Source organism: Saccopteryx leptura, chromosome X (genome assembly GCF_036850995.1).
Source record: "Saccopteryx leptura isolate mSacLep1 chromosome X, mSacLep1_pri_phased_curated, whole genome shotgun sequence".
NCBI classification, from domain to species: Eukaryota; Metazoa; Chordata; class Mammalia; order Chiroptera; family Emballonuridae; genus Saccopteryx; species Saccopteryx leptura.
The window spans coordinates 54,125,135-54,143,580 of NC_089516.1; the positions used below are offsets into that span (position 1 = coordinate 54,125,135).

The 18,446-nt window shown below is 37.5% G+C and overlaps 1 protein-coding gene across 3 annotated transcripts in view; it reads left to right on the plus strand.

Moving 5' to 3' along the window:
- Window positions 1–18,446, plus strand: part of GABRA3 (gamma-aminobutyric acid type A receptor subunit alpha3) — a 449,120-nt gene that overhangs the window by 229,307 nt on the left and 201,367 nt on the right. For all 3 annotated transcript variants that reach the window (XM_066357176.1, XM_066357178.1, XM_066357177.1), the window contains exon 5: window positions 17,135–17,355. In XM_066357176.1, coding sequence (XP_066213273.1) covers window positions 17,135–17,355 — 221 coding nt within the window. The remainder of the gene's footprint in view (window positions 1–17,134; window positions 17,356–18,446) is intronic.

Below are 18,446 nucleotides of genomic sequence, written 5' to 3' on the forward strand. Positions count from 1 at the left end.
ACCAAACAAAAACAGCTGACAGAAATGCAAAAGAGTAGAACAAAACAAGACACAGAACTACCAGAAAACAAAACTTGAAATAGCTTTAAGAAATTCTCAACTGTCAATAATTACCCTAAATGTAAATGGACCAAACTCACCAATAAAGAGGCATAGAGTAGCAGATTAGATCAAAAAGCAAAATGCAAAAATACGCTGCCTTCAAGAGACACATCTCTGCTGCAAGGACAAAAATAGACTCAGTGAAAGGTTGGAAAATGTTCTCTAAGCAAATAATATGCAGAGACAAGCAGAAGCAGCCATACTTATATCTGACAATACTGACTTCAAGAGAACAAAGGTTACCAGAAACAAAAATGGATATTTCATAATGATGAAGGAGACATTGTTTTGAAAAGAAATAACACTTCTTAATATATGTGCACTGAACCAGGAAACACCAACATATATAAAACATCTACTAACTGATTTAAAAATAGAAACAGACAAAAACACAATCACACTTAGAGATTTCAACAAACCATTGACACCTTTAGATAGACCATCCAAACAGAAAATTAATAAAGAAATATCGACCTTAAATGACACACTAGACCAAATGGACATAATAGATATTTACAGGCCATTTCATCCCAGAATATCAGATTGTAAATTCTTTTTCAGGGTTCATGGAACATTCTCAAGGATAGACCATATGTTGGGCTACAAAACTAAGATAAAAAAGTTCAGAAAGATTGAAATTAAACTGTGTGTGGATGTCCCAGGTTCGATTCACAGTCAGGGCACACAGGAGAATCAGCTATTTTTTTTTCTCAACCACTCCCCCTTTGCTCTCTCTCTCTTTCTATATTGCAGCCATAGCTAAATTGGTTCCAATGCATTGGTTATGGGTGCTGAGGATGGCTTTATGGAGCCTCTGCCTCAGGTGCTAAAAGTAGCTCAATAGCGAGCATGGCCTCAGATGGACAGAGAATTGACTTCAGATGGAGGTTGCCAGTTGGATCCCAGTTGAAGCACATGCAATAGACTTTCCCTCTATCTCTCTTCCTCTCACTTGGGATAAAAGAAGAAATTATGTCAAGAGTGTTTTCGTACCATAAATCTTTGTAATTAAAATTCAACTGCAAAAAGAAAGTGAAGAAAATAATAAAAATGTGGAAATAAAACAATATATTTCTAAAAAATTATTGGGTCAAAGAAGAAATAAAATCAGAGATCTCAAGATATATGCAGACAAACAAAAATGACAACATGATATATCAAAATTTCTGAGATAGACTGAAAATCATAAAAAGAAAAAAGTTTATATCATTACAGGCTTATATCAAGAAACAAAAGAGATCCCAAGTAAACAACCTAATATCACATCTTAAAGAACTAGAAAAAGAACAAAGGCAACCAAAAATCAGTAGAAGTAAAGAAATAGTAAACATTAGAGAAGAACTAAATGATATCAAGAACAAAAACTATAAAAGAAATTAAAGAAGGAGCTGGTTATTTAAAAAGAATAAAATTGACAAACTCCTGGGAGACCACTAAGGAAAAGAGAGAAAGAGTCATATAAACGAAATCTGAATTGAAAGAGGGAAAATTACCACAGATATCATAGATATACAAAGAATCATAGTAGAATGCTATACAAGATTATATATGCCACCAAATTCAACAACCAAGAGGAAAGGCATAAATTTCGAGAACTATATAATCTTCTTAGCCTGAGTCACGAATAAGTGGAAAACATAAATAGACCATAAGTAGGGAGGAAATAGAAACAACAATCAAAAATCTCAGAAATAAAAATCCAGAACTAGATGGCTAAACTAGTGAATTCTACCAAATACTCATAGAACATTTGGTACCTATCCTTCTCAAAGTCTTTGAAAAAATGGAAGAAGAAGCAATACTTTTTAATATATTTTATGAGACCAACATAATGGTGATACCAAAACCTGGCAAGGACAACACACACCACAAGAAAACTACAAACCAATATCTCTAATGAATACAGATGCAAAAATCCTAAACAAAATACTAGGAAATCATATACAATAACACATTAAAAACTAATACATCATGTTCAAGTAAGATTCATTCCAGGAACACAAAGATGTTTCAAGTTACGTAAATTGATCAACATAGCACACCACATCAACAAAACAAAGAAAAAATATATTTATGATACTATCAGTAGATGCAGAAAAGGCATTTGATGAGATACAACACCCCTTTATGTGTAGAAAACTCAACAGAATGAGTATATAAAGAAAATACCTCAATGTAATAAAGGCCATATATGAAAAACCATCAGCTAATATCATACAAAATAGTGAAAAAAATTACAGCTTTTTCTCTAAAGTCAGGAAAACGACAAGGTTGCCCACTGTCTCTACTCTTATTCAACATAGTTCTGAGAGTTTTAGCCAGAGCAATCAGGCAAGAGAAAGAGATAAAAAAGCATTCATATTGGGAAAGAAGAAGTAAAGGTACAATGGTCCCTCATCTATCATGGGGGCTAGGTTCCAGAATCCTCCACAATAGTGACCTTCTATTTATTTTATTATTTATATATATTTAAAGGCTTTATAAACCCTCCTCACACTCTTATAAACCTTTCCCACACTCTTATAAACACTCCCTATGCTCTTACTTTCTACACTCTTAAACCTACATAACTTTAACAACATATAAAAGTACCTTATACCACAAAATCCCATGATATAGTGAAAATCCGCAATACAAAATTATATATATAATACAATTTAAAAATCTGAGATACAGTGAGACCGCGAAAAGTGAACCACAATATGGCAAGGGATGACTGTATTAATTTGACCCCAAATGCAAGGTAAGTAAAGGTGAAAATAAATAAATTGGACTATATCAAACTAAAAAGCCACTGCACAGCAAAAGAAAGTGAAAACAAAACAAATAGGCAGCCAAGTAAATGGGAGAAGATATTTGCAAATAACTGCTCTGCTAAAGGGTTAATATCCAAAATTCATAAATTGTTCTCTACAACCAAGGTCCATGAGCTTAGTACCAATGTTTTCATCTATGTAATTTATACTTTCAGGTCTTATATTTAGGTTTTTGATTCATTTTGAATTCATTTTTGTCCAGTGGAACAAACTGTGGTTGTCTCATTCTTTTGCTTGTGACTTCTCAATTTTCCCAGCATCATTTATTGAAAAGGCTTTTTTTTTCTCCATTGTGTGTTTTTGATTCCTTTGTCAAAGATGATTTGTTCATATATGTGTGGTTTTATTTCTGGGCTCTCAATTCTGTTCCATTGGTACACATATCTATTTTTCTGCCAATACCCTGCTGGTTTTTTTTTTTTCTTCTTTTTGCATTTTTCTGAAGCTGGAAACAGGGAGAGAAAGTCAGACAGACTCCCGCATGCGCCCGACCGGGATCCACCCGGCACACCCACCATGGGGCAACGCTCTGCCCACCAGGGGGCGATGCTTTGCCCATCCTGGGCGTCGTCATGTTGCGACCAGAGCCACTCTAGTGCCTGGGGCAGAGGCCACAGAGCCATCCCCAGTGCCCGGGCCATCTTTGCTCCAATGGAGCCTTGGCTGCGGGAGGGGAAGAGAGAGACAGAGAGGAAGGCTCGGCGGAGGGGTGGAGAAGCAAATGGGCGCTTCTCCTGTGTGCCCTGGCCGGGAATCGAACCTGGGTCCTCCGCACGCTAGGCCGACGCTCTACCACTGAGCCAACCGGCCAGGGCCAATACCCTGCTGTTTTGATTTTAGTGGCTCTATAGTATAATTAGAAGTCAGGTAATGTAATCTCTCTGGCTTTATACTTTTCCCCCAGTATTGCTTTGGTTAATTGTGTGTTTTTTTTATAGTTCTATATGTACCTGGTAATTTTTAGTTCTATTTCTTTAAAAATTGCCATTGAGATTTTAATGGATATTGCATTAAATTTGTATAATGCTTTGGATAATGTGGCCATTTATGTATGTTGGTTCTTCTAATCCATGAACATGGAATATTTTTTCATGTCTTTGTGTCTTTTTCAATTTCTTTAAATAATGTTTTGTAGTTTTCAGTATCTAAATCCTTTACATCTTTTGTTAAGTTTATTCCTAGGTTTTTCTCTTTTTTGTTGCAATTGTAAAAGGAATTTTTTAAAGTTTATTTTCCAATATTTCATCATTCGTGTATGGGAAAGCAGTGGACCTTTGTATATTGATTTGTATGCTGTGACTTTACTATATTGGTTTATTGTTTCTATTAGTTTTTTGGTGGAGTCTCTTAGGCTTTTCTATATACAAGATTATGTCATTTAGTTGCTGTTGCTAAAACTTCTGGGACAATGTTGAAATAGAGTGGAGAGAGTGAGCAGCCTTGTGTTGTCCTTTTGTCCTTGCAGCTTAGATGTGTCTCTTGAAGGCAGCATGTGGTTGGATTGGGTTTGTAATTCAATCTGCTACTCTGTGACTATTTATTGGTGAGTTCCGTCCAGTCCATTTACATTTAGGGTAATTATTGACACTTGATATTTTCTATAGCTATTTTGTGTGGGTTTTTTATTTATTTATTTAATTAATTGTGTTTACATAGATTCTAGGGTCACCCTGAATGCATCCTCCTCCCCCCTATTCCCCTCAACATCTCCCTTGCTCCCCTCCCTACAGCACCCTCTCCCCTTCCCTTCAGGTTTATCCCATCCTATCATCCCCTTTCCCTCTGTCCTCTTTTCCTCTGGTCCCTTTGATCCCTCCTCTTTTTCTATTCCATTCCTCAGTTCTCATTGTTCCTTGGATTCCTCAAATGAGTGAGGTCATATGATATTTTTCTTTCTCTGCCTGCTTATCACTTAACATAATAGTTTCCAGGTCCATCCATGTTGTTGCAAAAGGTAATATATCCTTCTTTTCATGGCCCCACAGTATTTCATTGTATATATGTACCACAGCTTCACAGCTTTTTAATCCACTCGTCCACTGACGGACACTTGGGTTGTTTCCAGATCTTTGCTATTGTGAACAATGCTGCCATAAACATGAGGGTGCATTTCTTTTTTTCAGTCGGTGATATGGTGTTCTTGGGATATATTCCTAAAAGTCGGGTGGCTGGGTCAAAAAGCAGAATTATTTTTAATTTTTTAAGGAATCTTCATGCTGTTTTTCACAGTGGCTGCACAAGAGAGAACTCTGTGACAACATGAAAAGAAATAACAGCCACATCCTAGGGGTTCCTTAAGAAGAAGAAAAAGAACAAGGGATAGAAACTATAGCTATTTTATGTTTTGTTTTCTGGTAGCTCTGTGTCTCATTTAGTTCCTCTCTTTTTTGTTTCAGCCAATTGTTTTTGATTGGCAGTATTCTATACTTTTTTCCCCTGTTGTTTCTTTTTTCTAAGCTATGTGTTTCAGTAATGGCTTTGTCTTATGAGTACTTCTGCACTTCATCCTCCTTGCTAATGCAGATCTTTATCCTCTTCCATTTAATGTTATTGTTGTCAGAGATTATTGTTGTTTCTATTGTAACTTTGTTAGAGCTTTTACTTGTAGTTTTGATTTTTTTTTTTGTTTGTTTGTTTCTGGTCAAATAATCCCCTCAAGTATTTTGTGCAGTGACGGTTTTCTGGTGATGAATTCCCTCAGCTTCTGTATGTCTTCAAGTTTTTATTTCTCTTTCATATTTGGAGGATAACTTTGATGGATATAGTGTTCTTAGCTGGTAAATCCTCTCTTCAGTACCTTTAATATTTGGGTCCATTTTCTTCTGGCTTGTAGAGTTTCTGCTGAGAAATCTGATGATAACCTAATTGGTCTTCCTTTATATGTTATGTTATGTTATTCTTGTCCCTAGCTTTTTTGAGGATTCTTTCTTTGTCATTTATTTTTGATAATTTTATCATGATATGTCTTGGAGAAGGATTGATATGACTTGGAGTACTGTTTTCTTCTTAGACTCAAGGATCTAACTCTTTGCATAGGCTTGGCAAGTTCTCATCTCATCAATTATTTGTTTGAATAGGCTCTCCATTCCCTTCTCCCTCTTTTTTTTCTGATATATCCATTATTCTTATATTGCTCTTTCTAATGGGATCAGATAATTTTTGTAGAGCTCTCAGGTTTTTTCTTTTTAATTCATGTCTTTCTATTCTTCTCTCTATAGCATCCTAGTTGCCTGTCTTTGATGTCACTGATTCTCTCTTTTATCTGGACTGTTCTATTAGCTAAATTTGATACATTTTTTCTCTTTTTACAAGTGAAAGGATTGCAAATAGTGAGACATACTCCCGCACGTGCCATAACTCTGAATCACCCAGCAACCCCTTTCTGGTTCTGATGTTCTTCTTATCTGGGGCCAATGTTAACCCCTGAGATATTTTTAACTACTGAGGTGGGGGCTCCACAGAGCCATCCTGAGCACCCTGGGCTGACATGCTCAAATCAACTGAGCCATGGCTATGGGAGAAGATAAAATGAGAGAGAAAGGAGAGGGGAAGTAGAGAAGCATGTTTTCACTTCTTTTGTGTGCTCTGACCAGTAATCATGTCTAGTACTTTAATATACCAAGTTGATGCTCTTCCATTGAAGCCATTGGCCAAGGCCATTATTTTTAATTTATATATTGAGTTTTATTTATTTATTTTTTACAGAGACAGAGAGTGAGTCAGAGAGAGGGATAGACAGGGACAGACAGAAAGGAACGGAGAGAGATGAAAAGCATCAATCATTAGTTTTTCATTGCGCATTGCAATACCTTAGTTGTTCATTGATTGCTTTTTCATACGTGCCTTGACCGCGGGTCTTCAGCAGACCAAGTAACCCCTTGCTGGAGCCAGCAACCTTGGGTCCAAGCTGGTGAACTTTTGCTCAAACCAGATGAGCCCGTGCTCAAGCTGGCGACCTCTGGGTCTCGAACCTGGGTCCTCCGCATCCCAGTCCGATGCTCTAACCAATGAACCACTGCCTAGTCAGACTGTATTGAGTTTTCCATCTCTGTTTTTTTTAAACTTTCAATCTTCTTAATGAACTACTCATTTTGTTCAATAATTTGTTTTTTGAGAAATTAAATTGCCTATCAGTGTTTCCTTACATGACATTAAATTTTTTTACAACTTCAATTTTCAATTCTCTCTCTTTTATCTCAATGGTTTCCATGTGAGTGATATTTTTCTGGAAAATTTTTCACTTTTTTTCTGGACTGCATCTCTGTCTTGTGTAGCCATGGTATTCAATTTCTTCTTTCTTGTTAGCAATTGAGAGTGGTATTGTTAATGAGTCTAACAAAATACAACTAAAAAATAAAAAATTTAGATGAAATATACAATGAAAATATAAAAATTTAAAAAATAATGACAAGTAAAAAAGTAAAACCACAAAAATCAGAAGAAAAAATGAAAGCAAAAAAAAAAAATCAAAAACAAGCAAAACACCCTCCAAAAGTAAGAATAAAGTATAAAATTAAAGAAACTGAAATTCAAGGAGAAAAAAAGAAAAAATTCAGTTTGGATATGTTGTTCTATTTTCTTCTAGGAGGTCATACTGTATTATAAGTTTTAGTTCTGTGAATTTCCCTGGCTGACCTCTGCTGAGATGTTGCTGTTGTAATATTGTAGGCCTGGCTGCAGTTCGTTGGCAGGTGAGTGCATTGTGAGGGCTTTAAGGCCTTATGGCTTTGCCAATGGTGATCTCAGGCTTCTGGGCAGTGCTCCCCATGTCTCAACAGACGAGGGGACCAGACACAGAGCACCTCTGTTCTTCTCGGGAGATAATAGCTCTGGAGAGTTAGCTGTTAGGTCTGTCTCTGCCACTTTCCTTACCCCTTGAGGTAAGGGAGGCAGAATCCGGGAGGTTGGGATGCCACACTTTGTTTTTCTCTGTTTCGGCACTGAGTACAGGTTGTTGGATCCTGTACATTGATTCTGCATCCACTTTAGTACCTCTCCCTGTACTTCTCAATACCACCACTCCTCCTTGCAGAAGGAGACCCAGTCATTCCAGGCTTCACCCTTCTCTAGCCCTGGCATAGAAAATCCAGATAGTTTGACCTTCTCCCCTCTACTAAGCCCTTACAGACCAAAACCCAGGCAGTGTGGGCTTCCTTCCTGTTTGGAGCTACAGAAACAAACAAACATAAAAGAAAACCTGGGCTTTCCTTCTCCAAAATCCCTGCAGGCAAAACCCCGAACACTTTGGGACTCTCCTTTCTCTGGTCACGACACCAAGTGCTTTTGATCTTCTGCCCCCCTTTCCCAACTCTTCCAACCTTTAGTCCACTCAATGTGCCGATCTTTCAGGTATGCCTGTGAACCCAGCTGGGGTTGCTTTGTTGTGTTATAGTTGTTTATTTTGTTCAAATTTTAAGGGGAGGGACCAGGAGTATCTCTCATGCCACAATTACTTCAGCATCATCTCACGAATGTAATTTTAAAGCATTGCTATTGCCATGTTTAAAGGGTAAGCTTTTTTAAAGTTTTTGTCTGCATTCACTCTTTCCTTTGCCTTTAGTCTTCTGCTATTTCCTTCTCTTTATATTCAAAATTTATAACTAATAACTTTAAAAAGAATATACAAATGATTTAATCTTCTCTTACCAAAGCCTGGAACATTTATTATTCTTTTAATTTGTGTTTATATTAACAACATTTTTTATTTTTTTTTATATTTATTAGCCATTTTTATCCACTCCATGAATTTTTATTCATGTCATTAACCTATTTTATATTTGTGTTAGTTTCTATCTTATTTATCTGTAATACTTCCATATTTATTGAAAAAATTAGATATTAACACATCAAAGACTAAATTTGAGGCTCAAATAAAATGTGTTTAAAATTTAAGGTTTTGAATGTGTGGTGATTGTTATATTGTCCTTTTTTATTCTTTTCTTTTTATTATTGATTTTAATATATTATGTTTACATAGATTCTTGTGTTGCACCAAATGCATCCCCCCTCCACTGTATTCCCCACAACATCTCCTTTGCCCCCCTCCCCATAACATCTTCCCCTCTTCCCTTCAGTTTTATCCCATGCTATCATCCCCTTTCCCTCTGTCCTCTTTTCCTCTGGTCCCTTTGATCTCTCCTCTGTCTCAATTCTGTTCCTCAGTTCACATTGTTCATTAAATTCCTCAAATGGGTGAGGTCATGTGATATTTTTCTTTTTCTCCTTGGCTTATTTCATTTAACATAATAGTTTACATGTCCACACATGTTGTCGCAAAAGGTAAGTTTTCCTTCTTTTTCATGACTTCATAATATTCCATTGTATATATGTACCACTGCTGTTTAATCCACTGGTACACTGACGGAACCATGGGCTATTTCCAGATCTTTGCTACTGTGAACAACGCTGCCATAAACATAGGGGTGCATTTCTCCTTTTGAAATAGTGCTATGGTGTTCTTGGGGTATATTTCTAAAAGTGGGATAGCTGGGTCAAAAGGCAGTTTGACTTTTAATTTTTTGAGGAATCTCCATACTGTTTTCCACAGTGGCTGCACCAGTCTGCATTCCCACCAGCAGTGCAGGAGGGTTCCCTTTTCTCCACATCCTCGCCAGCACTTATTCTGTACTGTTTTGTTGATGAGCGCCATTCTGACTAGTGTAAGGTGATATCTCATTGTGGTTTTAATTTGCATTTCTCTAATAATTAGTGATGTTGAACATTTTTTCATATCCCTATTGGCCATCTGTATGTCTATTCATTTCTTTTGCCCATTTTTTGATTGGATTGTTTATCTTCCTGGTGTTGAGTTTTACAAATTCTTTATAAATATTGGTTATTAACCTCTTATCAGACATTTTGTTGAGTATTTTCTCCCATTGTGTAGTTTGTCTTTTTATTATGTTCTTATCGTCTTTAACTGTACAAAAGCTTTTTAGTTTGATATAGTCCCACTTGCTTATCCTGTCTGATATTTCCCTTGCCCCTGGAGATAAATCGGCAAATATATTGCTGCAAGAGATGTTGGAGAGCTTAGTGCCTATGTTTTCCTCTAAGATGCTTATGGTTTCATGGCTTACACTTAAATCTTTTATCCATTTTGAGTTTATTTTTGTGAATGGTGTAAGTTGGTTGTCTAGTTTCATTTTTATGCAGGTAGCTATCCAATTTTCCCAACACCATTTGTTGAAGAGACTGTCTTTTTTCCATTGTATGCTATTACCTCCTTTGTCAGATATCAGTTGTCCATAAAGGTGTGGGTTTATTTCTGGGTCCTCTGTTCTTTCCCATTGATCTATGTGCCTGTTCTTATGCCAGTACCAGGCTGTTTTGAGTACAATGGCCTTGTAGTATAACTTGATGTCAGGAAGTGTGATACCTCCCACTTTATTCTTCTTTTTTAAGATTGCTGAGGCTATTCGTGTCCTTTTTTGGTTCCATATAAATTTTTGGAATATGTGTTCTATATCTTTGAAGTATGTCATTGGTATTTTAATTGGTATTGCATTGAATTTATAAATTGCTTTGGGTAATATAGACATTTTAATGATGTTTATTCTTCCTAACCATGAGCACGGTATATGCTTCCACTTGTTTGTATCTTCCTTGATTTCTTTTATCAATGTTTTGTAATTTTCCGAGTACAAGTCTTTAGTCTCCTTGGTTAAGTTTACTCCTAGGTACTTTATATTTCATTGCAATAGTGAAGGGGATTGTTTTCTTAATTTCCCTTTCTGATAGTTCATTGTTGGTATATAAAAATGCCTCTGATTTCTGAGTATTAATTTTATATCCTGCCACATTGCTTAATTCATTTATCAGGTCCAGTAGTTTTTTGACTGAGACTTTAGCATTTTCTATATACAATATCATATCATCTGCAAATAATGATACTTTTACTTTTTTAATTTGGATGCCTTTTATTTCTTTTTCTTGTCTGATTGCTGTGGCTAGGATGTCCAGCACTATGTTGAACAGGAGTGGTGAAAGGGGACACCCCTGCCTTGTTCCTGATCTTAAGGGGATTGCCTTTAATTTTTGCCTATTGAGTATGATGTTGGCTGTGGGTTTGTCATAGATGGCCTTTATCATGTTGATATATGTTCCCTATATTCCCACTTCGCTGAGGGTTTTGATTATGAATGGGTGCTGGATTTTTCAAAAGCTTTTTCTGCATCTATTGAACTTATCTTGTGGTTTTTCTCCCTCCTTTCTTTATGTAATGAATCACATTGATTGATTTGCTAATATGGTACCAGCCTTGCTTCCCCAGAATAAATCTCACTTGATCATAGTGTTTGATTTTTTTATATATTGGTGGATCCAGTTTGCTAATATTTTGTTAAGAATTTTAGCATCTAAATTTATAGGGATATTGGCCTATAATTTTCTTTCCTTGTGTTTTTTCTGCCTGGTTTTGGAATCAGAATTATGCTTGCCTCATAAAAGGAGCTTTGAAGTCTTCCTTTCTCTTGAATTTTTTGAAATAGTTTGAGAAGGATAGGAGTTAGTTCTTCTTTGAATAGTTAATAGAATTCACTTGTGAAGCCATCTGGCCCAAGAATTTTGTTTGTTGGGAGTTTTTTGATAACTGTTTTGATCTCATTTGTTCTAATCAGTTTGTTTAAGTTTTCTGATTCTTTGAAATTGATTTTTAAAATGTTATATTTCAAGGAATTTGTCCATTTCATCTAGGTGTCTTATTTTTTGGCATACAGTTCTTCATTGTATTTTCTTACATTCTTTTGTACTTCTGTTGTGTCTGTTGTTACTTCTTTACTCTTATTTATTTATTTATTTATTTATTCTGTATTTTTCTGAAGCCGGAAATGGGGAGAGACAGTCAGAGAGACTCCTGCATGCGCCCGACCGGGATCCACCTGGCACGCCCACCAGGGGGCGATGCTCTGCCCACCAGGGGGCGTTGCTCTGTTACGACCAGAGCCACTCTAGCACCTGGGGCAAAGGCCAAGGAGCCATCCCCAGCTCCCGGGCCATCTTTGCTCCAATGGAGCCTCAGCTGCGGGAGGGGAAGAGATAGATAGAGAGGAAGGATAGGGGGAGGGGTGGAGAAGCAGATGGGCGCCTCTCCTGTGTGCCCTGGCCGGGAATTGAACCCGGGATTCTGCATGCCAGGCTGACGCTCTACCACTGAGCCAACCGGCCAGGGCCAATTTTATTTATTTGAGTTCTCTCTCTCTCTCTTTCTCTCTCTCTCTCTCTTTTTTTTTTTTTTTTGGTGAGTTTGGTTAAAAGTTCATCGATCTTGTTTACTTTTTCAAAGAAGCAGCTCCTTGTTTCATTGATCCTCTGTATTGTTCCTTTACCCTCTATGCCATTTATTTCCACTCTGAACTTTATTATTTCCTTCTTTCTACTACATCTGGGCTTTACTTGCTGTTCTTTTTCTAGTTCTTTTAGATGCAGGGTTAAGTTGTTTATTTGAGCTTTTTTGAGCTTTTTAAGGTATGCCTGTAATGTTATAAACTTCCCTCTCAGTACTGCTTTTGCTGTGTCCCACAAATTTTGAGTTGTTGTATGCTCAATATCATTCCTTTCTAGGAATTTTTTTACTTCTTTTTAAATCTCATTGTTAACCCATTAATTATTTAATAACATGATATTTAATTTCCAGGTGTTTGATTATTTTTCTGTTTTTCTGTTGTTGATTTTTAGTTTCATGCCATTGTGATCAGAGAAAATGCTTGATATGATTTAAATCTTCTTAAATTTGTTTAGATTGCTTTTGTGCCCTAACATGTGGTCTATCCTAAAGAATGTACCATGAGCACTTGAAAAGAATGTATATTCTGCTGCTTTAGGGTGAAAGGTTCTGAAAATATTTATTAAATTGAGTTGATCTAGTGTGTCTTTTAAGTCTGCTGTTTCTTTGTTAATTTTCTTTCTTGAGGAACTATCTATTAATGTTTGTGGGGTATTGAAATTCCCTACTATTATAGTATTGCTGCTGATCTCTCCCTTTAAATCCATCAAAGTCTGCTTTATATATTTAGATGCTCCTATATTAGGTGTGTAGTTATTTATACTGGTTATATCCTCCTGTTGGAATGCTCCCTTTATCATTATCTAGTGACCTTCTTTATCTGTTACTGTAGCCTTTGTTTTAAAGTCCATGTAGTCTCATATATGTACTGCTACACCAACTTTTTTTTCACTTCCATTTGCATGAAATATTTTTCCATTCTTTTACATTCAGTCTATATGCATCTTTTGTTTAAAGGTGTGTCTTTTGTAGACAGCATAGGTATGGGTCCTGTTTTCTTATCCACACAGGTACCCTATGTCTTTTGATTGGATCATTTAATCTATTTACATTTAAGGTTGTTATTGATATGTAGTTTTTTATTCCCATTTTATTTTTTAAAGCTATAGTCCTCTTTTGCTATATTCTTCCTCTGCTTTGATCTGTTTACAACAAGCCCTTTAAATTTTCTTTCAGCATTGGTTTGGTTGAAATAATTTTCTTGAGTTGTATTTTGTTTTTTATTTATTTATTTTTTATCTGGGAAGCTTTTTATTTCTCCTTCATTTTTAAACAATAGTCTTGCTGGATAAAGTAGTCTTGGTTGTAAGCTCTTGTTCTGCATTACTTTGAATATTTCTTGCCATTCCCTTCTGGCCTCATATGTTTCTGTTGAGAAGTCGGATATCATTGTTATGTGGCCTCTTTGTAGGTGATAGCCTTTTTTTCTCTAGCAGCTTTTAATATTTTCTCTTTATCTCTTAGCTTTTTTTTTTTTTTTTTCTTTTTTTTTTTTTTTTTCATTTTTCTGAAGCTGGAAACAGGGAGAGACAGTCAGACAGACTCCCGCATGCGCCCGACCGGGATCCACCCGGCACGCTCACAAGGGGCAATGCTCTGCCCACCAGGGGGCGATGCTCTGCCCATCCTGGGCGTCGCCATATTGCGACCAGAGCCACTCCAGCACCTGGGGCAGAGGCCAAGGAGCCATCCCCAGCACCCGGGCCATCTTTGCTCCAATGGAGCCTTGGCTGCGGGAGGGGAAGAGAGAGACAGAGAGGAAAGCGTGGCGGAGGGGTGGAGAAGCAAATGGGTGCTTCTCCTGTGTGCCCTGGCCGGGAATTGAACCCGGGTCCTCTGCACGCTAGGCCGACACTCTACCGCTGAGCCAACCGGCCAGGGCTATCTCTTAGCTTTGGTATTTTAATTATGATGTGTCTTGTTGTAGATTTCTTTGGGTTTCTCTTTAATGAAATTCTATGTGCTTCCTGAACTTGTGTGACTTTTTTGCATCAATTTAGGGAATTTTTTAGCTATGATTTGTCTGAACAAAATCTTTATTTCTGTTCTTTCTCTTCTTCTTCAGGAACTGCTATGATGCGGATGTTTTTTCTCTTCATGTTGTCATATAGCTCTCTTAGAGTTTCCTCAGACTTTTTGAGTCTCTTTTCTTTTTTCTGCTCTGCTTCTGTGCCTTCATTTATCCTCAGCTTCATCCATCCTACTTTTAATTCCTTCCCTTGTGTTCTTATTTCTGATACAGTTGTACCTTGAGATATGAACAGACCAACATACAAATTTTTAAGATACAAGGTGCAACTGGTCCATATTTTTGTTTGAGATCCAAGTGAAATTCTGAGATATGAGTCATGATTTCGGAAGCTGACACTAGTTGGCTCGGGGCACGTGTCCAGTATCAGCAGTTTGATATACAAGTTGGCTAACCTTCAATCTAGGTTACAGAACAAATTAAAATTTTATCTCAAAGTACCACTGTATTGTATTTGTCATTTCTGACTGCTTCTTTTTTATTATTTCAATATCCTTTTCTATACATATTATCTTTTTATTTAGTTGTTCATTATGACCATCTATTGTTGTTCTAAGATCTTTGAGCATCCTAACAATCATTATTTTAAACTGTGCATCCAGTAATTTGGTTATTTCTTACTTATTCAAGCCCTTTTCTGATGATTTTTTTGATTCAATTGGGTTGCTTTTCTCTGCCTTTTCATTTTGTCTGTGTATAACAAGGCTGTGGCAACTAGAGTCCAATGGGTGTGGACTCTGTGTTCCCTATGTGTGGTCTGTCTGCAGGCCCACCACATTCTCTGCCTTGGATGTTCGAGTATGGGCATTGCTGGCCTAAGGCTGGTTGCAGCTGTCACTGCGGTTTTTGCCTCTCCTCCACAGGATGGACTATGTTCTCATGCCTAGATTTACAAGCCTCGGCTGGCCTCAATCTTTGCCCTGTCCCTAAGAGTGGTGCTGCAAGCCACAGCTGGGGCTGCAAGCCTTGGCCTGGCAGGCAAGTGTGAGCACCTTTGCTCAGCCGTGGGTCTTTGCCTATTGCCTGGATTTCACCCCACCCCCACGGGTGGAGCTGTGCTCGAGCATCAGCCCTGGTTCCGTGGGCTGGGCAGGTCTCCGCCTGTTCCCGAGCTTTTTCCCTGCCCTTGCAGGCAGAACTATTCTCGTGAGTTGAGCTGGGTGGAACTGCATGCCTGCTCTCAATTGCAGGTTCTTATAGTTCCCAGGCTTTTGCCTTTTCACTGTGGGCAGGACTGCTGGCTACCTCACAGCTGGCTGAACCACTTTCATGCACTCCTTTTGCCCCTGCCAGGCTAGAATGAGCTTATGACAGACCTCAGTCATGGCTGGCCTTATTTACTCCCCCACTAACAGGTCCATACTTCTGCATCCTGCCACTGCCCGCCCTCTGGTGAGCCCTCAACAGTGTGGGTGGGTGTGCTGCAGCTCAGACCCTAACACTCAATACTGTTTTTCTTAAAGCTCCCTCCTTCTATGTAACTCTACTCTGAGTGCCACAAAAGAATTTGTTTGGCTTGTGTCCTGCTTCCCTTTGCTTGTATTGCTGGTTCCAGGGGAAATATTCACTTCAGATTTGGGGAGTCACTCAGCCCAGTGGTTAGGGTGGCTGTTGCTCAAAGTATTTCTGCCTGTGCCTCTTAGATTACACTCTCTTCCTGCTACTCCAGTCCTCTTCTCTCTCCCTATCCCCCAGAGTCATGGGTAGTAGTTGTGAAAGACATTTTCTGCGTGGTCCCTTTAAGAAGAATCCTGGATATGAGAAATCTGTTTCTTTCTCACAAACAGTATCCTGACTTGTTTCACTGCTAAATACTGTCCATAGGCATCTTCTAGGCTCTGAGGCTGCAGGCTGGGGCTTAGTTCCTGGGGCCCAGGAACCTCCCCTCTCCACTAAACTTGCTTTCCACCACGTGAGTCTCTTTAGACTGCCCTTCACTCCTGGGAGCTGGGAAGCCCTCTCTGTGTTTCCACTTTTCCTACCAATCTCAGTGTGTCTTCTTCAGTGTTCCTTGGTTAAAGAGTCCTCTTAGTTTAGTCCAATGTTGGTTTTTCCAGATGATGGTTTATAAAATTAAGTTGTAATCCACTTTGGTTCTGGGAGGTAGAAGTTTGTACTTCCGCCTACTCCATCGCCATCTTGCTGCCCCCCTGTTATATTGTCATTTTTTGTTCATATGGGATAGTTTAATAGATCAGATGAGGTATTTGTTCTTACTAGAAGTACAGCTACATAGAAGAGGGATTTCTTGCCTTTTTAAAACATTATTTTTATTTATTAATTTTAGAGAAAAGAGAGAGAGAAAAGGGGGAGGAGCAGGAAGAATCAACGCCCATATGTGACTTGACCTGGCAAGCCCAGGGTTTTGAATCGGTGACCTCAGCATTCCAGATTGACGCTTGATTCACTGAACCACCACAGGTCAGGCCAGGAGTTCTTGCCTTCATATAAGGCAAGGTATTGTGGTTAGCTTTTTTGATGTGCAGGTCAGTGTTGTCAGTGACCTTCTCAAGTAAAGTTTTGTCAAATATTTTATCTCTGTATTTATGGATCTCCATGGCATTATTTTTGAATCATAGTCATTTACTATACTTCCATAATTACTGTTAATAAACTGTTGCACCATAGCCAGATAGCTCAGTTGGTTGGAGAATCGTTCTGGAGCATGGAGGTTACCAGTTTGATTTCCTGGTCAGGGTACAGACTGAAGCAACTCAATGTTCCTGTTCCTGTCTCTAAATAAATAAATAAATAAATAAATAAATAAATAAATAATACATAAATAAATAAACGGTTGTATCTCTGCATCAGAGGAAGTATTAGAAAATAATATCTGCTAAAATCACTGTGGGTCCTTACTAGAACCCTATCCAAAAGTTATTTTGTCTTTTTTTGTATCCCTAGGAGTACACTATTGATGTATTTTTTCGCCAGACATGGCATGATGAAAGGCTGAAATTCGATGGACCCATGAAGATCCTTCCACTGAACAATCTTCTGGCTAGCAAGATCTGGACACCTGACACCTTCTTTCACAATGGCAAGAAATCAGTGGCCCATAACATGACCACACCTAACAAGTTGCTTAGACTGGTGGACAATGGAACTCTCCTCTACACGATGAGGTCAGAAAGTGGTACTTCTATCTATAGTATACTTGGGAGTAGGACAGGTTGAAAGTAGCATGTTTTTGGATATCCATTGAAAACAATTTCAAATTTACAGATTATAAATGCATATATAGTTGTATACTTCTTAATGCATTTTCAGGCATGCACACTCACATTCATATATATTATAATTAGAGAGGTGGCCTTATGACCATTTTCATAAACACAGGGATATATTCTCATTCTACTCCAAGAAACATGTGAACTAAAATATAGGAATGTACATATTCAAGGACACTTAAATACACAGTTTCACAGCCATATCCACAAGCATGAACATTGTGACAGTCAGAATAAGACTAGACTTAGCTGTGGCAACAAACTACTCCTGTGATATAAAGTTATGAGAATCAAATGACATAATGGTGGTTATTTTCAGAAACATAGTGTTGTTTAAACACACACACACAATTATAGCAACATATATTTAATGCCACATTGTCTGGCAATGCTGAAGAATTTGATACAAGGTAATTTTCCATAGAACTTAAGACTATAACTTTTAAGCAATATAGAATGAGTCATAAAAAACATAAAATTGTGATATTTTTATGCTTTTGGGGATTGTGATGTTTTATATGCTTTGGGGGTACAAAAGTATAATATACAGCGTGGGGCAAATGTAGGTTTACAGATGTTTATATGGAAAATAATACAATAATTAATAATTACTAATATAAGAATAAACTCTGTTTTCACATACTCAAAACTTTTAAGTGCATAAAATATATATCATACTTTCTACCCCTAAAGCATAAAAACCATCACAATTTTATGTTTTTCATGAATCATAATTATCATTAGAGTTTTTAGGTATTGAATTTTGCTTTCAAACAGAATGGCTTTAAAAGGATTTCTAATTCAATATGATTCTATGCCCCAACACTGTAAACTTTCTTGATTCTTGCTTTATGCTTTTGCTAGTTCCTCTGCTACCAGATTTCACTTCCTGAAGCTCCCTCTCACATTTGGTGTGAATTTTAAGTAACTGAGTGAACATTTATGTAATAGGAAAACTTGATCTTTCAATGCAAGTTATGTGGGCA